Source organism: Helicoverpa armigera, chromosome 29, assembly GCF_030705265.1.
Source record: "Helicoverpa armigera isolate CAAS_96S chromosome 29, ASM3070526v1, whole genome shotgun sequence".
Lineage (NCBI taxonomy): Eukaryota > Metazoa > Arthropoda > Insecta > Lepidoptera > Noctuidae > Helicoverpa > Helicoverpa armigera.
The window spans coordinates 1,510,302-1,536,690 of NC_087148.1; the positions used below are offsets into that span (position 1 = coordinate 1,510,302).

General features: G+C 39.2%; 2 protein-coding genes across 2 annotated transcripts in view; both read left to right on the plus strand.

Annotated features, from left to right (window-relative positions):
- Nucleotides 1–26,389, plus strand: part of LOC110378512 (ankyrin repeat domain-containing protein 50) — a 109,479-nt gene that overhangs the window by 16,212 nt on the left and 66,878 nt on the right. The window lies entirely within an intron of this gene.
- LOC135119082 (uncharacterized) lies at nt 17,201–24,491 on the plus strand. The gene is made up of 2 exons (XM_064042646.1): nt 17,201–17,659; nt 23,042–24,491. Exons 1-2 carry the CDS (start codon nt 17,640–17,642, stop codon nt 24,474–24,476), a joined length of 1,455 nt encoding a protein of 484 aa, XP_063898716.1. The 5' UTR covers nt 17,201–17,639; the 3' UTR covers nt 24,477–24,491.

Sequence of the window (26,389 nt, forward strand, 5' to 3'; positions counted from 1 at the left end):
ACCCTTTGGGTACGGAAACCTAAAAACACTGATGATAAAAGGTCATTGTCTTCCAAGACTTTGTAAACAAAATTTAAAATTGCACCTACAGTCGCCCACGCCATATAAAACGCATATAATATAGGAAGTACAAATAAGGTTGTGATGCAGGAAAGACCCTGTACTAGCTAGCTTGAAATACTAATGATGTGAGGTTTAGGCTGGTTACAATTACTTACAATGTTATGAATAGGTTTTGTTCACTGCCTATGTTAATTTGTGAGAGGTGTAAGAAAGGGGGCGTATTTTGTGTTTTGAAAAGTTGTTTTAATATTTTAAAATTCGGTGGTAGGTCTGGTCCTCCTGTAATCTAAAATGAAGGTAAATGTAACATGTCTCCTTGTTGGTAAATGTATTTTGAAAGTACATATTTACTTCAGAAATTATGTATTTAAAGTTTTATATAATAATTTTATATGTCCATCCAGAAAATATACTATGATGCTTTCTAAAGCAAAACCAACTAATAGAATTAGTTTTTTACCTAATGACCAAGATGCTTTTCACATTGGAAACGGTCAAAGAATTTTTAACTACATATTAATAATTTAATAGATATATCACAACTAAGATAAAGTATGTAAAAAGCCTAAACTACAATAAACGCTTAGTATTGCGATTTGCTATTACCGATGATTACCAACAAAAATAGATCAAAACGTCACGTACAGAATTTGTAATGGCTACTTAGATTTTTATCGTACGTGATGAATATAAATAGTTTCTGATTGATAAACTTTGTAAAGTGAGGCTCTTGAGGTTTGATTCTCGGTTTGGGACATAACCTGCCTAGCTTTATAATCATCATCATTGTCATCGTCGTCGTTCCTTTATCCCAATTTTAATTATGGTTAGCGCAGTGTTTTGTGCTCCCATACTCTTCTGTCTGCCGTCATCTTACAAGACCAGTAACACTCTTTTTAGCCATGTTGACTTTCACACAATCCATTAATCGTTTCTTTGGTCGTCCCTCGCAACTATATCGGATGGATATAGTATCATGGGACGACCACCATCATTTAGCATTCGTGCTCATCATCTTCCTCACAACATGATTCTCATTCCTCCGCATCACCTTTCCAGATTCATCATCAGCCTATCGCAGTCCACTGCTGGACATAGGCCTCTCCAAGTGCACGCCACTGAGATCGATTTTCGGCTTCTCGCATCCAGCTCCTGCCAGCCGTCTTGCGCAAGTCATCACTCCACCGTGCCTGAGGACGTCCTACACTACGTTTGCCGAGGCGCGGTCTCCACTCTAGAACTCGTTTACCCCAACGGTTATCGGTTCTTCGGCTAATATGGCCAGCCCACTGCCACTTCAGCTTGCTGATTCGGTGGGCTATGTCGATGACCTTGGTTCTCTGACGGATTACCTCATTTCTGATGCGATCCCTCAGAGAAATACCGAGCATAGCCCTTTCCATAGCCCGCTGAGCGACTTTAAACTTGTGGACCAGCCGTACCGTCAGTGTCCACGTTTCGGCTCCGTAAGTCATGACAGGTAGGACGCACTGATTGAAGACTTTGTCTTTAGGCACTGTGGGATCGACGATGTTAGGACTCGACGCAGCTTCCCAAATGCAGCCCAACCCAACTGAATTCTCCTATTCACCTCGTCCTCAAAGTTGTTTCTACCTAACTGCAATGTCTGCCCGAGGTATACATATTTCCGAACAACTTCGAGAACGGCGCCGTGTATCGCAATCGGTTCCGGTAGAACATGTTCATTGAACATGACCTTGGTTTTGTCCAAGTTCATCCGTAGGCCGATGCGTAGAGAAGATTCAGCCAGGTCGTTCAGCATCTGTTGTAGGTCCTGCAGCGTTTCCGCCATGATGACGATATCGTCAGCAAATCGCAAGTGAGAGATGTGTTCGCCATTGATGTTGATGCCTCGTCCTTTCCAGTTCAGCGTCTTGAACATATCCTCCATTGCATTAGTGAACAGTTTCGGGGAAATAACATCCCCTTGTCTCACTCCTCGATGCAACGGTATGGGCCTTGTTTGCTGATTCTGTACTTGGACGGACATTGTAGCGGCTTCGTAGAGATATCTCATCACTTGGATGTATCGCCAATCTACTTGACAACGTTGCAGGGACTCCAGAACAGACCAGATTTCAACCGAGTCAAAGGCCTTCTCATAGTCCACAAATGCTAGACACAGGGCTGATTATACTCTTCGGTCTTCTGTATAATCTGCCGCACTGTGTGGATGTGGTCTATGGTGCCGTATCCGCTCCGAAACCCAGCCTGCTCCGGTGGTTGGAATTCGTCGAGTCTTCGCGCAAGTCGGTTCGTGATCACTCTTGAGAACAGCTTATAGACGTGGCTTAGGAGGGAAATGGGTCGATAGTTCTTCAGCTGGGTTTTGTCTCCCTTTTTGAAGAACAGGACGACAACACCCTACTCCACGCCTCTGGAGTTCTCCCTTCAAACAGGACGGCATTAAAAAGCTTCTGGAGCTCCCCCAGTACGGGCTTTCCTCCTGCTTTTAAAAGCTCTGTTGTAATGCCATCCTCGCCAGGGGCTTTTCCATTTTTGAGCTGTCTCAGAGCGATCTCGATTTCGCCACTGCTGACTTCTGGCAGGTCTTCGGTGAAATGGCGTGTTAATGTGGCTCTAGAATCCTCATTTCCGGGATCAGGTCGAGATGCATGCGATGCGTATAACCGGCCATAGAAATTTTCCACTTCCGAAAGGACTGCCGGCACCGAAGAAACGACTTCTCCACTTGTTGTGGTCAACTTCGTCAAGTGGCTTCTTCCAAGAGATTGTACGAACACCTTTGACCCCCGATTTAGCTCAATTGCTCTTTCAATGTCAAGAGTATTGGAGCACCGGAGGTCGCGTCGTACGTGCTTGTTGATCTCTTGGTTTAGAGCCCGCTTAGCTGACGAAGTGACAGGCGGGTTTTCACGTCGTTTCTTCATAAGCCCTAATGTCTCTTCCGAAAGCTTTGATTTCTTGCCCTTACGCTGCATGTTACAGAATCTCGAACCTTCCTCCCTGAGGATCCGAACCACATATTCGTGGTTCTGGTTAACGTCTGTTGTGGTTTCCACGGCGGCAAATCGGTTCTCCAAATTTGACTGGAACGTTTCAGATCCTGTCATGGTTTGGAGCAGTGTTGGTCGGAGCCTGGCCTTCATCAGACGGAAACGTTCGGCCTTGAAGTTGATATTCAGAGAGCCTCGGACAAGTCGGTGATCGTTACCGGTATTAAACCTATTGATCACGGAGACATCTCTGAATATGTGCTTCTTGTTCGTCATGATGAAGTCAATCTCATTTTTAGTCATAGTGTCGGGGCTTTGCCACGTCCACTTCCTTTGGGGCTGCTTTTGAAAAAGAGTTCATCAAAAGAGCCCCTCGCGTTCGAGGAAGTTGACGAGCATTTGCCCCCTATGATTCCTGCCTCCAAATCCATGGGATCCTACTGCCGATTCACCGCAAATCTGTACTCCCACTTTAGCGTTAAAGTCCCCCATGACAACGGTGTAATGGGTCTTTGTAGTGAAGTGGAGGGCCCTTGATATATCATCAAACATATCCTCCACTTCATCGTCTGAATGTGTCGAGGTCGGTGCGTACACTTGCACTACCTTGAGGCTATACCTGTCGGTGAGCTTTAAGATAAGGTACGCTACCCTGTTCGACACACTAGACACCTCCACAACGTTATCAGCTAGGGACTTATTAACCAGAAACCCAACGCCACCTTGGGATTGTTGGTCTCCCTCTTAGAAGTACATTAGGTGACCTGATTCGAGGGTTATGGTGTCCTCCCCCTCTCTTCGAACTTCACATAACCCTAATATGTGCCACCTAATCTTCCCAAGTTCCACCTCGAGTTGCGCCAGATGCGAGTCAAGCCGTAGCGTGCGGCCGTTGTACGTCGCAAGAGTCAGATTAGTTTGGTGGCCTCCCGTAACCCGGAGATTCTTCGCACCCCCTGTCCCGCCGTAACCACGGTCGCCACCGTGACCGGGAATAGCGGGACTGCCGGGAACTAGGGGCCGTGGCTTTCTCGTTCTGCACATGAGGAATTTAGCCTACTGCTATCACGCTGGCCAGACGGGTTGATAGAGGGTTTTTTTCGAGTTTTCCTTCTCTCGCACTGGTGTTCGGTGCATTTTTTTTCCATTTTCCATTAGTCGCCTTGTACGACACCCACTGGAAGAAGGGGTAGCGATACATGTATTCTTAAGCCGTCGCTAAACGGCACAGATTATTTCCTTTCCAGATTATTTCCAATTATATATGGTCTTCCAGTCTCACTGAATGAACTTTTGTAAAAATGTTTTAATCTCATGAAAGCGTATGAGCCACACTTGTGTGTGTAAAATGCACATTGTTGTTGTATGACTCGACCACTACTGAGCGCTCCCGAGCTTACGCATACAAAGACAATGTGCATGTACATTCACACACACCAGTATGGCCCACCCGCTTTCGTTAGATGAAACATCTGTAATTATTACAGGAGTAGGTTCCTCATAATGTTGTGAATATCTAAAATCTAAACAGATTGTCGTTCTACGAAATAATCCCCGCGTTTCCGAATTAATCACGCATGGCTGATCTTGGGGGATATTGAGTAAATCCTTACAATGCGATTAGGAGAATAATCCGCTTCGGTATTAATATTAAATAATTTTACGCCTTATTTTCATGGATGGGTAGGCAGAGGTTGTCATTAAATAGGTCATGAATATTATCAAAGTGAAGAGTTTGTTAGTTTGTATGTCTGTTTGCCTGAATGGGCCATTCTCTGTAGTAACTCTGACGCAAACGATATTTTTCAAATTGCGTCAGATAGAACATTTCAAGAGGGAGGATATATGATACTCTTTATCCAGGCGCGGGAAGTAATAACGGAACGCGGGTGAAATGGCAGGTGAACACTTGTTTCAAATAGACCTACCCCAGGTTCTTATGATACGTCAAAGCATCTAGGTGCAGTAAATTTAATACCACCTATAAAATCCTCAATACTAAGAAATAGCCTATTGGATTTGTAATCAAAATAGTTGGCACCTGCTGCAGCGTCTCTGGTATAAATATTTGTCGATGCAGTAATCTGTAATTTAATATGGCTTCCGAAAATAACGTTATGGTACATACTGCAGTTGAATTTGAACCGTGTAGCATACAAGAGCTCGTGGTTAAGGCAAATCCGCAAGGATCGATTGATCATGAAAGTTAAGCAACTCGTGGTGAGGTCGGTCTAAGTGGGAGACCATCTTGTCATAACGAGTTCTTCCGTGTTTCGGAAGGTACTATAAACTGTAGGTCTCGGCTGCCATTTGAACGTCTTTGGCAGTCGTTACGGGTCTGATAACCAGTCTTACCTAGGCGTATTGGGTTGCCCGGGTAACTCGGTTAAGGAGGTTAGATAGGCAGTCGCTCTTGTAAAACACTGGTACTCAGCTACATCTGGTTAGACTGGAAGCCGACCCCAACATAGGGAAAAGGCTAGGTAGATGATGACCTGGTACAGCTTCTCTAGATAAAATATTTGTCGATGTAACTGTCTTGTCAATCTGTTACTTAATATGAGTTCCAAAAATAACGTAATGCTACATACTGCATTTGTATTTGAACCGTGTGTAGCTTTCAAGAGCTCTTTCATGTAGGCCGGATTCTTTTTCAGACTACTCGGCATGTAAAAATGTTGCTTCACATTGCGATATTTCCACTGAAAAAATCGTTTTTTTTTCTGGTTGTGTAGTACTAGCATCTGCCGCTTTTCACCCGATTCACGGGTTAACTACTTCGCACACTCGGATGAAAATAGCTTATAGGATGCCATATTTAACACTGAAAGATTCTTCATATCGGTGTTATAGTATCTAAGCCTGACCCATTAAATACTTCAGTCTAACAAAAAAACAAAAGAGTCCCTATTGGACCAAACAAAAAACTGCAGCAGATTTTTTTGTGCCAAAAAGGGCTGCATTTCTGCCTTAAAAACCCCCTCATGTTTCTTCACAATAGATACTAGGTCACAAAACATTCCCATACTTGAAAGATACGTCCTATTTCAAACAATGGCCGACCAATATTCTCGATGTGTCGATACACGTTTGTCTGTTCAAAGCGTGGAGAATGAAATGACTAGCGGAGGTGCCATTACGGAAAATCTCCTAAGAAAGTAGGGCGCCAAAATGCGGGTGTGTGGAGGACGAGAAATGCTACTATCTTCGCGCTTAAACGGTTTGGCGATCATTTGCTGTAATACCAATAATAAATAATGTCGGGACACCTTTTCACTCGCGGTCGCTTAGCCCCATGGCAAGTTATTAATTAACTTATGTTATGGGTTCTAACACAAGTGATAAACTACATATAGCTATATCAATACATATTTATACATATATATTGGAACACCCAGACCACGGCCAACACATGCTCATCACACAAATGTCGACCGAATCGGATACCGAATACCAAAAATCGTTGACAGATGTCTTAAAGAGCCCGAAAACCTCGTTACATCACTCGTAAATTATCGTTCTGGTCCCACACCGTACGTATTTGACCTAAAACAAGGTGCCTGACCTACCTGCATTATAGCATCTCTCATCTTTCCTTACTCCGTGGTTCAAAGCTTCACTGCTGTCCTATTTGTTACTGTCTGGTTCTGAGCTCCAGAGATCGATATCCTATATGTCTGGCTGATTTATACAGAAGCTGCTTAGATTTATCTAGGTTTAGAGCTCGAGAGAACTTGGCTTGATTGTTTGAAAAAGAAAAATGGTTTAGAAGACTTTTAGTTGTGAATGCTCGGTTATAGACGTTTATATAAGTTGGGGATGGTGTCTTAGGATTAGGGCTTTCAATACCGGTATTACGGGATCCCGTAATACCGTGATCACGGATATATTTTGGTCTTTTTTCAATACCGGTATTGACGAGCCAATACCGTGATCACGGTATTACAATTTATTTATAATTTTAATTATTTTGGTTTGTTGTAAGTAGCAGGAAGTTGTATTAAATAAAATAAATAACTACGTACTCGTAAGATGTACTCGTAATATTATTCTCACACTTCACACTTGTGTATCAAGCGCCAACTTTTATCTCCAGCATACCTCCACCTTTCTTAAACAACTGGTTTCTTAATCGATCGAGCGAGCCAAACGACGTTATTGTTTTGTTAGTCAGTAGTAAAGAGACATCTCATCACTAGGATGTATCGCCAATCTACTTGGCAACACTGCAGGGACTCCAGAACAGACCAGATTTCAACCGAGTCAAAGGCCTTCTCATAGTCCGCAAATGCTAGACACAGTTGAAGTTGAAGAACAGGACGACAACAGTCCTACTCCACGTCTCTGGAGTTCTCCCTTTAAACAGAACGGCGTTAAAAAGCTTCTGGAGCTCCCCCAGTACGGGCTTACCTCCTGCTTTTAATAGCTCTGTTGTAATGCCATCCTCGCCAGGGGCTTTTCCATTTTTGAGCTGTCTCAGAGCGATCTCGATTTCGCCACTGCTGACTTCTGGCAGGCGGTGAAATGGCGTGTTAATGTGGCTCTAGAATCCTCATTTCCGGGATCAGGTCGAGATGCATGCGATGCGTATAACCGGCCATAGAAGTTTTCCACTTCCGAAAGGACTGCCGGCACCGAAGAAATGACTTCTCCATTTGTTGTGGTCAGCTTCGTCAAGTGGCTTCTTCCAAGAGATTGTACGATGTCTCTTCCGAAAGCTTTGATTTCTTGCGCTTACGCTGCATGTTACAGAATCTCGAACCTTCCTCCCTGAGGATCCGAACCACATATTCGTGGTTCTGGTTAACGTCTGTTGTGGTTTCCACGGCGGCAAATCGGTTCTCTAAATTTGACTGGAACGTTTCAGATCCTGAAATGGTTTGGAGCAGTGTTGGTCGGAGCTTGGCCTTCATCAGACGGAAACGTTCGGCCTTGAAGTTGATATGTCGTTGATATGCCGTGATCACGTGATCACGGTATTGAAATTTTTAATACCGGTATTGATACCGGTATTGAAAAAATCCGGTATTTGAAAGCCCTACTTAGGATCTACTAGTCGAATTTGAAAACTTGTGTCAGTTTTAGGTAGCCCATGTATTGAGGAAGGCTACAGGATACTTTTTATACCAGGTGTGCTGAGTAGTTCCTACGGGGTGAGGCTGAAACCGCGGACAGAAGCCAGTAGAGAAATATGTTTCTAAACATAAGATCACGATGGCTGTCTCTGAACGGTCAAGGATTAACTTATAAGCCTCCGGAGCGAGGGTCGAGTCTATAACTACTTATCTAAAGGGCATAAGTTAAGATCAGTACGCGTATATAAGTATTTGTGTAAAATATTAAACTAGGGATCTATACCATCTTGAAGAGATGGTATAGATCCTTTATCTTACGATAGCGGGTGAGCCGTACTTGTATGTGTAAATGTATGTGTAAATTGTCTTTGTATTCATAAGCTTATTTACAGCTTTACCGAATCATACAAAGACGCATGTTCATTTACCTACACACACAAGTCCAGCTCACCCGCTTTCGTGGGACAAAATATGTACTATGATCCCCTTGCGAAAATAGCAGAATTTTCAAAAGAAAAGTGTAAAATTCGTCCCTGAGCCCTAATTGGCGAAACGTTGATGAAGTTTATTTTTACATAACCCTTTAGGGACACCAGGTGTGATGTAATAGGTATTACGTAAGTATGAAGTACCGATTAATTAATTAAGGCTGAGCGGTTGCCTAAATTAAGAGTTTCGCTCTGTTAAAGGTACTCGGGGGTGTCGTTAAACACACTTTGGGTACTAGGCGGTCAGAATGGATGGTCCTTTAATTAATGTACTAGGTGTGTATTGCCTACTAGTGTGGTATGGTAAAATACAAACATCCGAATTGAGAACCTCCTCCTTTTTGGGAAGTCTGTTAAAAAGCAGGACTTAGCAGGACACACTCAGAGACATTTAATGATTAGTTAAGCCGTTCCTTAGTGCCCGTGCAGATTTTGCCCGCGGTTTCACCCGCATCCCGTGAACACCTTCTGCATAAACCCCGATGAAAAGTAGCCAATAGCTATCTCGATAAATGGGCTAACTAACACTGAAACTGTTTTTTAAATCGGACTAGTACCCTGAGATTGGCGCTTTAGCTTTATAATATTATATTAGTATAGATATTTCATTACTATAGTGTAAAATAGTATCAAATTCACCAAGAAAGTACTTCCCATTATATCCAACCTGATCCCCCGCATCTGTTTTATCTCGTCAATATTGATGGAGGCAACAGTATGCTAATGAGAGTATCTTGGCAGGAAGACACTTGCTTAGCCAATCGCATCGTGCGGCAATTACTGGGTGATCGATTGTTGTTCTATCAACTGTATTGTGGTGTTAAGATAAGTTGGTTATTGAGGGTTTAAAAGTTTGAATGGTCAGTAATAAAATCTCTTAGCCTGAAGCCTTTTCTTACCTGTTTTGCGGTCAGCTTCCAGTCTGAATAAATGCAGCTGAGTACCTGTGCTTTACATGTAGCGACTACCTATCTAACCATCTCAATTCAGTTACGTGGATAATTGGATAAGATCCTTGGTAACCCTGGTTGTAAGGGTTTTATTAAAACTACGACCCTATAATCAGTCTAACATGCGTAATAGATAAAAGAGACAGTGAGAGAATTTAAATGCTACAGAATCATCTATCAATTTCAATTCGGGCAATTTACTTTTCAAATCTGGTGGAAAACTTCAGTAAAACAACCCTTATAAATTGCCCTTTGTAAATAAATAATACTTGCCTTTACAACTTTGGATAAGTTTCAAAAACTCTTGTATACAAAGAACGGAGCACAAAAGGAATAACTGATCAATACTTTGCTGAACTTTTGTTAGCTTTGTCGCCTAAGGACAGTTGAAAATCACAGGGTGAATCTCAAGGGCGTAGTTTAGAATCTCTGCATAAATATGTGTAGGTGTACTGTAAAAAACTTGATTAGATTGAAACTCGTCTCTGACTCGTTAGAATTAAAAAAGAGACTGAGAGACAGACAGTTTTATTACTTTTAGTAAAGGCTATGGAGGACCTATCAAGATACATGTTTACATGGCCCGTGGCTCCAAGCCCAACACTAATGTTTATGATCACAAATGTTTGACCACAACCTCCAGCCTGGCAAACACTAAATTCTACGCCATCTGGTCGCCAAATTATCAACAACTACCACTTTTATTTCCTTCAGTATTTTACCGAAGAAAAATTAAACTGACTTCAATAATATACTAGTCTGACATATAGCCTGCTGAAAACCGCATCATAATAGGTACAGCGAAAAGTGAGACAATTTTGCACAAGTATACATATAAACACAGGTCAAACAGCGAACCTCCTTTTTTAAAGTTGGTTTAAAATAATTCTGTTTTATATAGCATAGCTTAACAATAAAGGTCACGTCCCAAACGCCAGAGCCTGCCAACTGCCAACCCCAAGTCAGAACTTAAACAAGACATAACAAGTTGTGGCTGAGTCAGATACTCTGCCGCATAACCAATGAATACACTGACTTAGACAGCTGAAACTATTTTGAACTTTACTGATGAGATTGGTGAATAGTTTTGTTTCGTTATATCATAATTTGAGTAGCTTTGTGGGTTTAAAAAACTTTCACAGAGCAGTACAAAGCCTGAAACTTGGTGATTGATACACCCGTGCATCGGAGAGCACGTTGCAGTTGGTCTTGCCTGTGATCTCTCTCCGGTCGTGTCGGATTGCCGTCCCATCGCGCTGAGAGTGAAGGAATAGGGAGTGCACCTGTATACTAATACCTGTACCTGTATACTAAGTAATGAATACTACACTGACTTAGACAGCTGAAACTATTTTGAACTTTACTGATGAGATTGGTTAATAGTTCTGCTGAGATGAAATGCTCGAATAAGAATTTTTAGGTGAAAACATGCTAAATTAGAACATCTTAGACAGTCGGAAGCTGGAAAATCTAACAACTTCATCAAGAGGTATCGGGTTGTACTGGTAACTGCTTTGAGAAGATTAGTCGCCCCATGTTAGACTGGAAGCCGACCCCAACTTTCCTGGTTTTTAAGTATATCGCTCTGAATTGAAAATGACTCGTACCATTAGATTTCTATAAAAACGACGGCCTATGCCAAGAAGAAATAACGGAGTAATCCAGTTTAAGCAATTTATCCTGATTTCGGAAACGAAGACGACCTTAGCATACATAATGAACCAACAGATCAATAAATAAAAGCAGATGGGTACAGTTATAATTTATTTTTGTAAATAAACCTGTTAAATAAAAACCGCTATCCGATTTGAACGGAGATCCTTAAGAGGTCTCATCACGTTCTCGGCTGCTTTAGAAGGTTAGCAAAAAGTTGTTTTTTTGGGGTTCGGTATGAAAAGGTTAACAGCGGAAATATATAAACTTTAGAAGCAATCAGTGTTACAAACATTTTGTTAGTTCTAGACCGCCTCTATTCCGTGACAACTATCACACTACCATCGCTCTATTATGATGACCTAATATGAACCATAGCACTAATATGATGAAGTAATATGAACGCGAAAGGTGTATTTTGCATGTTTGTTACTTCTTCACTCTGCTAGCTGAACGGATTTAGATAAAACTAGAACATCTGGAAACTTTTTATACGTATGCGAAAAGTAGTGGTTTGCTTAACAAAACCATAAGATATCTGCTCTTCAACTCATACAGTAAAGTTTTTCTACTAACGAAATAAGGATCGTTCATAATTTACAATTTCTCACACCACGCAACCCTTCCACAAATCCAACTCACACTTGACCGTCTTCCATCCTTTTTACAAACATTTGCAGATAGTAGGTATGTGGTTGTTGGTGGCTACGTGACTGGAGTGAGACCTAGTTCGTAACATCGCTATTTGTTGTGCCCTGCCAAAATGAACTGGATTTGATTTGATTGTTTGGACCTGAATTGTTCTGAAAATTGGCTGTGAATACAACCAATTTTCAAATATTACATATTTACTACTACGAATTTATTACATATATTTACTGGTATATACTTATGCGAAAGTCCCTATAACTCAAAACTACTGCACTAATTTAAATAAGTTTTTTTTCGTCCGTACGTTTGTAATACATACACTCAAATCAAACATGAAGATATTTTTATAACTGGAAATGAAATTAGGCACAGATTTGGTGTAGTCTACAATCTAGACCCTGAGAAATTGCGGTGATTAATCAACACATCATATGCCAAATACATACATATAAATGGTTTCAATTAAGATGATGACAACAAAAACAGAAAAAAAAAGGTTTACAACAAACCAAATATTTTTTCAGCGTGGTACAAAAAGGAACAAATTCCTACACTTGAAAAAGAGACAAAATACTTTGGGTTTCTGCGTTGATCCGATAAGGAAAATTTAGATATTAAGGTCAAGGACAAAAGGAATGCGGAAGCTGGGAACGCGAAACGGGACAAATGGTCCCTTTACGTAATCGAATTAGACAGGGAAATATTAGCCAGATGTCGGTACTTAGTGTTGGATGGCTTGTTAGAATAATAGGCGTTACTTAAGGTTATACCTAAATGCTGAAGGAACTCTGTTGGGCTTTTTCGCTAAAACCACAGAAACAGCAAATCCTAATTTAATATTATAAATGCTAAAGGAATTTTGCTTCTTGGGCGTTTACGCTAAAACCTAGTCTAGTTTAGTCTAGCTAGAGCCTGAGAAAAGACAGGCTACTTTTTATGCTATTTCTCGCAGAAAGGCGTGAAACTTCGGGGAGCAGCAAATTAAGCCATTTGGTTTATTTTTTTTAAATCTTGACCCTGACTTCTGCAATGACATAGAACAGTTCCAAAATCTAGCTCTTGTAGGCTTGTTCGATGACAATGTTAATTCCATAGGTCAATATAAAGACGTATTGTTTTCTTAAAACTATTTGTTAACACACATAACCCTACTTGACAGTCGAGTAAAAATTATAACTTCCACAACCTTGTTATTTTGATTTTCAACAAGAACCCTAACAAAGCCAGTTCACCCAAAAAATTCTACGGAACAAGCAAATTTTGCTTTTTTCTGATTTCTACGAGACGATCCAATTACGCATTCTAGCAGTTATAGCTTAACTCAACGGAGAAGTTTGGTAGTCACGTAATCTGTAACTTAAGTTAGGTTCGTGACTTCGGAATTCTGGTGAATATTTTATCTTCTGTACGATTTTGTATTCTAGGTCTTGAGAAATTTTGAATGGCTCTGAAATTGTTGACTGTTTCGAGTCTTTTAAGTTTTTGTCTGTGACTTTGATTTTATTTAATGTCCCGTATTTAACTGATTGTCTGTCTTCTTTTTCTTCTTGCTCTGTTCTCAAGTTATATGTTGTCCGCACACTATGTCTTCCGCTTCCATTTCTATTCGTGATATTTACATTTACTCTCTTCCTATTAATCTTTCAGGCAATCTGCCCATGTTTTGTTTCCTCTACCTCTGCTTCGCCATCCATATTCATTCTTCTTATGCATATTATAAACCCAGAAGTTTCTATGTATGGATGTTTGTTACCATACATGCATGTTTGTTGACAGTTCCTTTGTAAAATACTGCTGTGATTCTAACAGAGTGATGAAACTTTGTACATTCCAATTACAGCTCAAATAGACACGTACAACAAAAGTACATGCATTCTAAATCAAGGAAAGTGTAATACTACCCGCAAGACGGACTGTTTCCTGCGGGCGCTATGAATTTATCATTGTTACCGGAAGATGGACGTTAGTGGGTCATGTGCTTAGAAATGTACGTTTATATCTGCTAGTTTACTCTGGCTTCATGTGGTTAAATTATATTTTTTGATTGTTTTTTGGATATATGTAGTTAGTTTTCTGTTGTCCCAAATCTTTCCGTAAAGTTACACATTAAAATGAATCGTTCGAAAGTTCGAAATGCAAATATATTTCAAAGATTGATTTTTATTTGCTTGATATTGTGGGGGACTAGCTGTTTCCCGTGTCACTCTTGTCCCGAGAGTACCTTCTTCTCGCACCCGGATAAAATGTAGCTTATGTTCTTTCTGGGGCTTTATAGTATTTGCATCATAATCGTTAATTTAATAGCCCAGCTCTTGTCGGTGCAGCTCCTTCCATTTACAACTATCTAGCGCCAACTCCTGAACTTCCTTATACGTCACAACCTTCACCTTTTCTTCAATTTGCTTGATGTAGCTATACCTTGGACGACCCCTTCCTCTCTTTCCTTCGACCTTCCCTTCCACGATGTTTAGATCAAGTGTCATTTAAATAGGTTGAGTAGTTTTGCGACAAACAGGCAAGCAGAGTTACTTTAGCATTTACAATATCGGTAATTATTATGACATGCGATATCACACACTCCAAACGTACAAATAGAAGTTTCGAAATAACAATGATAACTAATTTGAGTATCCTCTTCCGAACAATACTTACATTATCGCAAAATTGCGATAAACCTATCGAAAATAGATTCCATTTCCACTATGTTTACACAGAAACATACTCCTACGTAGCTAGAAGTGACACGGTACCCCGAGGAAGGAAAGATAGCGGAGATGCCATAAGGAAGGTAGGCCAGGCGCCTTCTTGTAGGTCAAGTAGTAGATATAGGCGTGATCAGTCACTTTGAGCAAGAAGGCTTTCGGGTTCCTTGTTAAATCAAAAGTAATCTATCAAAGATTGATCTTGATTTAATTTTGAAAATAATGAGCTAGTTCCATTCCTCGTCCTCCGAAAACCGGCATTTTGACGCGTTACTTTATTAGAAGACTAGCTTCTGCCCGCGGTTTCACCCGCGTCCCGGATGGTGACAAAAACTATACTATGTCCTTTTCTAGGGTCTAAGCTATCTCCCCTCTAATTTTGAGCTTAAACAGTTCAGCCAGTATATAAAGATATATTTTGCGTTATGACATCTTTTTTTTTTTAGCGACGTAAAATCATCAAATGACCCCTCCCGCTGTGGGTTAGCAGCGGTGAGGGAGTGTCAGACTCTTACTGACTAAAATCGTCGTGTTCCGTCATAGGCCTTTTATGTACCAGGGCCGCGGTATCTCTTTCGAACAACCCGCAGCCCAGGCGATAGTCATTTTGTACTCCATGAACTATACATATTTACTCAGAAACATACTCCTACACAGCTAGATGAGTTCGTACTCGGAACAGCTGATAATAGCCTGATAAACGTCCGGATAACGCAATAAATCAATCAGAATTGTGACAACTGTCTCTGGTTGTGTTCTGTTTATTGTGAAGCCTAATTTATGTGGTCGATGTTCTTGATTTTGTCGTTTCTTGTCTTTTATTCACTATTTGATAGCGCTGTTTTTGACCGACTTGCCATAAGGAGGAGGTTCTCAATTAAGATGTTTGTATGTTCTTTGGGCTATGTTTTATAAGGAAGTATTTCTCTTTCGTAGTGCTGTTTTCGCCAACTCCATAAGGATGTAGTAGTATGTTTTTTGGGGCTTCCTATATTTTATAAAGAACAGTCTTTTTCAGTTTCTCAGAATCTGCCTAGCTTATTCCCAGTTATGTTGGATCGGCTTCCAGTCTAACTGGATGCAGCTGAGTACTAGTGTGCCAAATGGAGCGTTTGCTTTTCTGACTCTCTCAACTCAGCTGTATTTGAAAAACCTGATAGGTACCCCTTAATATTAGGTCTTCATCGGATTTAAGACGGTTTTGGAATCCGATCAAAAACTAATACCGATCCTAGAAGACATTAAGTTACACAAGAATATATGCTAGCCTACTTATCATTCATCTTCACTAACAAATAAATATCCAATTTCAGTGTAACAGCTTATAGCTAGCCTCCCTCGTTCGCCTATCTTTGTGGGCTATAAAACTGTATTTTATTGCGATTTTTCTTCCAAGGACATCGAATAAGTTACATAGTTTATCGGTAGTGGTGTGCCCTATAAATCTTCTGTCGTAAACTCCTTGGATTGGCGTATAAATATCGAGAGTAAGGATGTTGGGGTTGGTCGAAATAACTAAATCAAATTATGTAGATGATAATGCTTTTCTTATTTATTTAACCATTTATTTTGTTCAGAGTGGAAATATTACAAAAGAAGAAGTTCATCATCATCCTCCGAGCCTTTTTCCCAACTATGTTGGAGTCGGCTTCCAGTCTAACCGGATTCAGCTGAGTACCAGTGCTTTACAAGGAGCGACTGCCATATCTCACCCCTTCAACCCAGTTACCTGGGGTCATAAAATAATAGTATACATATAGGTGCTGCTTATTTCTAAAGAAATTTCTTCCAGCAGGCCCGTTCGAGCACAGTTAGAATTCTTCTCATCTTGTAGAACATGGTCCTACAAGCCTCAGTGTCAGAGTTTTCTCAAATCTGCCTGACGACCTCCAAAGTGAAGTGGCTATTATTTCCCTACATGACAACATCAGCGTTTCTACAGTCTCTTTCTATGAAGAAAATAAGAGATGAACCGCCAATAACACATAGAGTAAGAGCAAGTTTCTCTTTTATAATAATAGCTAAGATCATGGCCATATTTAAACAAGCTTCCTTCCTATGGGAATTAGTTCATCTAAAACCACCAACACGTCTGCTTAAAACATAACCATTAAACGTGACAGGTTGCTAACCCATATTTTACGATTTCCATAGTGTGTTGAACTCCACATGATAATCATTGTATCTATTTTTGTAAACACCACCACGTGTTCACTTACCATCCTACTTCAGACCCTAATCTCTTCAGCATAAAGTCTGAATTCATTTGTGGCCAACATTCACTTTAGTATACAAACATGTGATGTCTATTTTGAACCCTATTTCATCTAAACAAAGTCTACAATTTTATTGTTTTCCTATGCAGCTATTTTTAAAACGCACGTTGTATCCACTACCAACCGATTTTGAACTCTATTCAATAGAAGATGAGGTATAAATTCTTTTGCGTGGTAGATTTACGCAATATCAAAATGCTCTGTGTTTGATTATTATGACAGGAGTTGATGATGTAAGGTACGGTGCTGATATAATCCTTGATGTATTGGTTTCATCATCAAGTACAGAGGGTTATGGTGTACTGCGTATGCTGTAGGTGGAATGAATTAAATTGTACACGTAATATAATGTAATGGTGTTGGGTAGGTAGCTATGGTGACCACCCAGCCTTCGGCCCTAGATTAAGTCTGTACGCACACATGTATAATGTGCTGACTATAATTTTAAGAACTTAGGTAGATAAGTCGCCCCACCGGAGATGTCGCGCCGAGATGGGTCAGACAGTAGATTAGTTTTTTTACAATTAAAAGTACCTCAGAATCGGTAACACGCTTTTAATTTGTCTCCCGAAATTCCTTAGTAGTAATACTTAGTAATTTCAATAGTTTCCCCGCTCCGGAAACAAGAGTGGCGCAGCCGGTAGGATTTCGCTGTTATATTCCTAAATTCTTCGCGGTTTTAAATTCGTCGCGTGTCTCGAGGACGAGCTGCACGATAGCTGTGGGAATTTAAGGACGAGTGAAATCCGACGAACCAAATAAATTACTCTTGGTGCGTGTGGGCAAACAAAGGAATACCAAGGATGAGAGTAGCAGCTGGCTGGTGAGTGATTTTTCGCCAATCCATGTTCCTCTATCCCCAATACTTAATACCTACATTATTTTGAGATTAAACCCTCTCATTATAACGTGTTCATTTAGATTATTGGCTTATCTCATTGTGTTCTATAAATAGAACCGACATAGAGTAGTTAAACTTTCAGAGACGCCAATTAATTGTTATCTCAAGTGTATTCTTTGCATTGATATTTTTATAAATGTGTTTTATTAAAAGTAATAAGTAAAGTGTATGTAATTCTACACCTAATATAAAAAAAAATATATATTTTATACATTAATATTTTTAATTTTATTACCTAAACTATTACATACATTTTGCGTCTAATTATTTTCTGATTTACGTGTGTTATGTTTGAATTGTGTTATCTTGTGTGTTTCATAGCATAGTCAATTGTACTCTCACGAATTGTTTTATCTGTTCCGTTCTCTACTCTGTGAACATGATGACTTCAGTGACTATTGAACAAATACCCAAAGAAATTATTCAATTAATACCTTTGTATAATGGTGATAAAAGACAGTTAAATCTTTATTTGCGAAAGTGTCAGTATGTCCTTGACCGATATAAGGGTAGCCACGAACAAAATCTTTACGTTTATAATGTTTTAACTAGTCGATTGAGAGATGACGCCGCAGCGCTCTTATCAGAACGTGAAGATATTGTGACATGGTCTGCTTTTAAAGATCTACTTATTCAACATTTTGGAGACCCGCGTAGCGAAGCGTGCATTAATATCGAATTAGAATCCTTAAAATTAAATCCGGTGAAAGTTATTTAGAATTTTGTAATAGAATCCAAAGTGTTCGATCATTATTGATGTCCAAGGTCAACATGATTGAGGATACTGATTTGAAGAGTGCAAAGACAATTATTTATAACAATACGGCCTTGAATGTGTTCTTATACAATCTCCCAGAGAATATGGTTCGTATTGTAAGGCTTAAGGCACCCTCTAGTTTAGAAGCGGCCTTGAGTATAGTACTTGAGGAAGTTAATTTCTTAGAGCAGTATAATACTAGGAATCGCATTTACGGTCAATCTAGCAGTTTCGGATCAAAATTGGTAATGACGCCAGCGGATACAAACCTTTATTGCCAAATAATATTACCACACCTAAATTTAATTTCGGTATTCCACAGAATAAATTCAATCAGCCCCAAGGTCAATTACCAAATGCATTAACATCACGCCCCAAGCCTGGGTACTTACCCCAATCTCAACAATTTGGGTACAGGCCACCCCAACAATTCGGGTACAGGCCACCTCAACAATTCGGGTATAGGCCACCTCAACCATTTGGGTACAGGCCACCCCAACAATTAGGATACAGGCCACCGCCACAGTTTGGCTATAAACCGTTGCAACCTCAGCAGTTTGGTTACAAATCCCCCAATAATTCTAATACCCCACAAATACTAAAACCTCAAACGCAAACTACCGATGTGTCTATGCGAACAGCCCAACCTAAATCGAATGTACCACAAGGTTTCAATTTAAATGAATTGTCTGCTGACGACTATGAGCCTTATTACAATAACTATTACTCTAACTATGACGATGACTATTATGGTGACTCAAATGAAATTAATTATCATGACGAGACTCATGTTGACTATGAATTACAATCAGAAAATGAAATTCAGGCACTGGATTTTCAGGAGAGTGCCTCGACGGACAAGAAATCTTAGAATTAAATTTTGACTCTAATTTAGAGCTACCGTATATTTATGTAGAAGAGATAGACGCAAAAATGATGATAGATACTGGTAGTATGAGATCGTTCATTGGTCCTACAAAAGCATATGAGTATTTTACGACTATATACGTAATGAAAATTTTCAGGTGGTTAGTACTCATGCTACTAGTAGACATAATGAAGTAATAGAAATTCCTCTTCTACCTACCTTTGTTAGTGACGATTGGCATAAGTTCTATGTATACGAAGTAGATCCACGGTATGACGGGCTTATAGGTAACGACCTTTACAGCAATTAGGTGCAATTATTGATCTAAAAGAACGAATCTTAAAACGAATTCCACTTGTATTCCAATAATCAATAATAATTTAAATTATAAAATTACTGTACAGCCACGTTCAGAACAACGATTTAAATTGCCAGTAGATCAATATTCAGGTGACGCTATTCTTGACTACCAAGAATTTCGAAATGGACTACGAATGCCTAGTGCTTTAGTAAACTGTGATAGTGGATACGCATTTACAGTAATTCAAAACACTTCAGATTGCCCAAAACAACTGACTATTTGCCAACCTTTCACAGTAACGCCATATGAAAATACAGAATACAACATTAATTTTACTACGACCAATACTCCTCTAGAAATTGACAAATTACTTGAAGAAAATTTAGATAAATTAAGACTCGATCATACCAATGGCGAAGAACGTGAGAAAATTTATGCACTTTGTAGGGAATATAAGGACATATTCTACTGTGACCAAATCCCCCTTACGTTTACTAATCAGGTTAAACATCACATACGTACCAAAATGAAGATCCTATATACATTAAACCCTATAGACAGGCACCTTTCATCCAAAACGAAATAAATAATCAGGTAGAAAAATTACTTCATGAAAATGTTATACAAGAATCTCATTCCCTTGGAGTGCTCCAGTTCACCTTGTCCCTAAAAAGAAGGATGCGTCTGGTGAAATTAAATACAGGATGGTAATAGACTACAGACGACTGAATGACATAACCATAGACGACAAATACCCCCTACCTAATATTAATGACCTTTTCGACAAACTAGGAAAGAGTGTGTACTTCACCACATTGGATCTAGCAAGCGGCTACCACCAAATAGAAGTAGAAGAGAAGGATAGACAGAAGACAGCTTTTCGACGCAAAATGGCCATTTTGAGTTTCTCAGAATGCCGTTTGGACTTAAAACCGCTCCTGCTACCTTCCAACGGACCATGGATAATATTTTGCGTGGTCTGCAAGGACTCCACTGCATGGTATACTTGGATGACATAATAATTTACGGAAATAGCCTTGACGAAATGATAAATAAATTAAGAATTGTATTTGACCGACTTAGAACAACTAACATGAAAATTCAATTAGACAAATCTGAATTTTACGCAAAGAAGTGCTCTACCTTGGACACACTATAACTAAAGACGGGCTAAAGCCTAATGACGACAAAATAAACGCTGTATTGAATTACCCGTTACCAAAGACAACGACAGAGATTAAGAGCTTTCTTGGACTTGTAGGTTACTACAGACGTTTTATAAAAGATTTTGCAAAAATTACTCAACCATTGACAGCCTGCTTAAAAGCGCAACAAAATTGTTATTGACCAGAAATACATAGACGCATTTAACAAATGCAAGGAACTCCTGACACATGCCCCACTGTTACAATACCCTGACTATGACAAAACATTTATACTGACGACCGACGCATCCAATGTCGCTCTAGGCGCTGTGCTGTCACAAGGACAGATTGGCAGTGACAAGCCCATTGCGTATGCTAGTCGTACCCTCAGTGATACAGAATCACGTTATAGTACCATCGAACGTGAACTGCTCGCTATAGTGTGGGCAGTAAAGCATTTTAGGCCCTATCTGTACGGTAGAAAATTCTATATATATACTGACCACCGTCCCTTAACTTGGCTCCAATCTCTTAAAGACCCTAGTAGCAAACTCACACGTTGGCGGTTACGTTTGCAAGATTACGACTTTGATTTAATTCACAAAACGGCAAACAAAATACAAATGCAGACGCTCTGTCCAGAATAAAATCAATGCCTTACTCACAGACGACGAAAATCAGTCTCTAGCAGTTAATATTGATGAGAAGGAAGATAAAAATCTAAATGAATGTGCAGATAGTAAAGGTTCATCAACAGTAACGATATCTGATTCTAGTCGAACTATGACCTGTAGTCCTATAGATTTTTCCGACAATATTAGAGAAGTTCACTACGATACAAATGAGTATCCAATACGATCAGTGTCCAGTAAGTCGAACGAAACCGTTCATTCCGCTGTAGAATTAGAATCAACCGGTATACCTATTTTACATGAGGCGATCGACACCAAGCCGAATCAAATCTTAATATTTTCATGGTTTAAAAATCAAATGCATGTTAAGAACCTGTCACGTGACAAACAAAAGATATTAGAAGTTTTCCTGCCAAAAGATAATCCGCAATTAGTAAAGGACTTTTTAAAGGAATACATACAGCCAAAATTAAAATATTTCATTTATTTTGAGGAGAATGAACATCGGAAACTATTTAGCAATATAATAATTGAACTATTCAGAAAGGGAACTATTAACCTATTTGAATGTACAGAAAGAGTTATTTTGTAGAAGATGAAGGAGAGCAAAAGGCACTTATACTTAAACACCATGAAGGAAAGACCTGTCATAGAGGCATAAAAGAAACGCTAGTTAGGCTCCGTAGAAATTATTATTGGAATAGAATGCAGGAAACTGTAACAGCCGTCATAAACAGTTGCGATGGGTGCCGTAGAATGAAATATGATAGGAAACCCATCAAACCTATATTACAACTAACACAAACCCAAGACGCGCCTTTTCAAGAGCTATTTATAGATCTTTTTAGTATAGAAGGTAAAACTTATTTAACTATAATTGACGCATTTAGCAAATTAGGTCAGGCAATCGAAACTCAGGAAAATCAACTCCCGAAGTAACTAGAGCACTGATGAAATATTTTTCGTATTACGGTACACCCAGAAGAATAAGCTCAGACCCCGGAACCGAATTTAATAATGAACTAATTAAGGAATTTTTGAATTTACATAAAATTGATTTCACATTGGAACCCTAATAACCCCAATTCAATGGGTCTTATTGAGAGGTTCCACTCCACTATAATAGAAATTTACAGACTGGCCAAATACGAAAAACAATGTACTGATGCGGCTTCGGTTATGACTTATTCTGTTCTGGCATACAATCACACTATTCACTCAGTCACTGAACTTGCACCATTTGAAGTTGTCTTCGGACATACCGACTCAAGCAGTCCGTTTAGCATAGAATTAGAAAAACGTTATTTCCAAAAATTAGTAAAAGATCATGCAAAAAGAATAAAAACATTATACGAACACTTAGCAGACAAAATGGTTAATATTAAAGAAAAGAATAGAGAGAGTAAGGGTGGTGAAGGTGAAATAAAGTTTAAAAAAGGAGAAATTGTTTTCGGTAAAGACATAAATAAGCGTAAAAGTAAGGATAAGCCCCGATATATAAAAGCTGTAGTAACAGGCAAAGCAGATAAAAATATTTTACCTATAAAAATAGGAGAAAGGGATACCAAAATTCCTATTAAAATATAAAACGTCCTCCACAGGTGCGGCATATTATTGATGACAGTCACGATGCTGTCGCTGGCCCTTCATCTGCAAAATCTTGAAGGTAATCCAGGAGTTTTACCGGTGAAACAAGGTCATGCATATTTCCAAACTGATCAGTGGACTATTGTAAAGATCATCAGCCTAGATCAAATTTATACTGACCTTAACTACATCTCTACCAACTATCAAGCGCTTTGTAATTTAATTGATTGGAATGCATCATACTCACAAGAAATTATGACTATTAAAATGCATACAGATTCCATACGTGATTTAACTGTAGAAAAATACCAACAGCTTATACCATCCAAACGATCTAAACGAGGACTCATTAATCCACTGGGCTCTATTATAAAAGTTGTTACCGGTAATTTGGATCATGATGATGCGTTGAAGTATGATAATCTCATTTCTAAATTGAATCAAGGTCAAATCACTATATCTAAAAGGTTAACATTGGTCTCTAAAATGTTTGACAGTTTTATTAATGCCACTGAAACTATTGAACAGAATACAATTAACTTCCATAACAGGTTAACTAAAATTGAAACATTAATTAAAGATTTAACTGCTCAGCAAAATAGTTGGATTTTTCTGACGTACTTAACTGGGTTGTTCAATGTTTTCATGAGTAACTTTCGTACTATATTTATTAGATTAAGTGAAATCGAAACTGCACTTGCATTAAGCAGAGTCTCTATTTTACATCAATCAATTGTTAATTCTTCAGAACTTTTATATCATCTTAAATTAATATCCGAATATGAAAGCTTAATATATCCTCCCGCCGAAGCGAACTTGTTAAAAATAGAAGAGATTATATGTGTTAAATCATTTATTAAAAGTAATCAAATAACGTTTATAATGGAGATACCACTTACCGATAATGTTACTTATAACTATTATAAGATTTACTCCCTACCAATTTTCCATGACACCGAAAATAAGACCCTAGCTATTTTCCCCAAATACCCTTACCTATTGGCGAAAGAAAATAGATACTCACCAATCGCAATACCGTGTAGACCATTCTCTGCCGGTGCTCGCTTCCTCTGCACTGCAGACAACAGGATCCCCTTCTATGAACTTACCTGTGTCGAACAGCTTATGAATTTCGAAAACGACCTTACCCTTTGCAAACAACATCCAATAGAAATCGAACAGGTCAGAGTCCAACAAGTCGCTAACAACAACTGGATCCTGTATAGTGAAGAGAAGACCACACTAACAGAACGATGCAAGGATGAGACCAGTAGACAATTGGTATTTGGTACTTACCTGATGACCATCGAAGAACCCTGTGAGGTGGAGATTCATGGCATACACATTAATCATCGTATCTTCATAGAGTCCGATGTGGTGAAAAGAGTACCAATCATCGCCTTACCTCAGTTACGCACTAACGCACAGCTATCCAGTACACGCACTTGATATGAAGGGCATAAATCTAGACGAAGTGAAATATATGGCGTATTCGTTAAAACATAGTGAAGTGATCGAAAGTGTTTTTGATAAAAGGACAGTAGCTTCAGTGCGTCCTTGGTGTACGTGACCTTAGGTTTAGTTATTTTAAGTATTTTTGTATTTTCCGTTTATGTTGTTCGGCTCAAATTGCTGAAATACACGTGTTTCAAGAAAAATTATCGGAACCAATCTAAAATCGATTCTCCCGATAATTTTCCTCTTAAGGTCGGAGGAGCTATGGTGACCACCCAGCCTTCGGCCCTAGATTAAGTCTGTACGCACACATGTATAATGTGCTGACTATAATTTTAAGAACTTAGGTAGATAAGTCGCCCCACCGGAGATGTCGCGCCGAGATGGGTCAGACAGTAGATTAGTTTTTTTACAATTAAAAGTACCTCAGAATCGGTAACACGCTTTTAATTTGTCTCCCGAAATTCCTTAGTAGTAATACTTAGTAATTTCAATAGTTTCCCCGCTCCGGAAACAAGAGTAGGTATAGGTTTGATTGTGTCAGGCGTTCTTTCTTGAGCTGTCTTCAGAAGCTGGTGTTGGTTTAATTAAGAGTACCTTCATGGTATTTCCACAAATTAAGGTATAGGAAGAATTTATGAGTATTTTTATGATTTCACTAAAGATGAAAATATCTAGACTAGCTCCCAAGATGGGATATCATGTCGTTAATGCATTCCATAATTTACATAAGGTAGAAAATAGATTGATGGCAAAACGCGCCGCGTTAAGGTTATGTGTTTAAAAAAACTTAAATACTTAAGATGGTATTAAGTGTTTGTAATTTTCAACTGAAAGTAGGTTAAAGATTTACTTTTCTGTCATCGGCATAATCTAGACTCGTATGTATATTAGAAACTCCAAAAATCGAGGTATCTTTAAATAGATAGGTACCAAGAGACAGTCCGCCTGTCACATCAAAATTTATGCTATCCCAGCACAAGACATGTCTCAGCATAAATTGTGGCAGACAAACCCTTTGGCCTTGAAGGGAAAACATCTCTCAATAGTGATTAATATTGTTATAGGTTAAGTAAAACAGAGTTTTGGGTTTGAAGAATCGATCTCGTAAATGACAATTGGCGATTTTTAAAAGGAAATCATTTTTAGACATCCTGGGCTATCAATCCAAGTTGTCCCAAAATGTTTTCCTTTATCTTTACTCAGTCATTGATGTAGAATATATTCTTGATGTGTGGACGGTCTGTTTGTATGTATTAGCCAATTCCTTTGATCTTTTATCGATTTATTGCCACCGGACGGATAGCAAACACAACCAAGTATATATGCATATACAAGGACTTTTCTAAGTTCCATTGTTACTTGTATGTTTTTTGTATTGGTACTTGTTCTTGCTTGAGAGACTATTGCTTTAACCACCACGAATTTTGAGGTCTTCCTAGAGAGTCATCATCAGTTTTCTATGGTCCCACTTCTGGACACAGGCCTTCGCTCACACAGAGCAAGATTAAGCATTAATCATGTACCTGGGAAAAAGCGGGTGCTGCGGGAAGTCTGACTCTCCATCACGCTGCACACACAGCGGGAAGGGTCATCTCATGATCTCCCACCGAAAACAGAATAGCGGGTTTAAAATATGAAGCAGTAACAATATCAATTCAAGCAACAGTTGCTTTTTAATTTGCATTGAAGAACTAGGCCAACCCTAATAGAATTAAGACAATGCACTTACTGACAATGGTCGAGTCTACAGAGCTGTGAACGATAGCTCACTTGCCATTGTCAAGGCTCATTTCCTTCGTCAGGTGGTGATGCCTGCGGGTGTTTTATATTAAATTGACGTTTAACAGCCTCTTCTACGTCATTACTCTAGTGTAGTGGTAATATATCAGGTGAGCACGTAAATG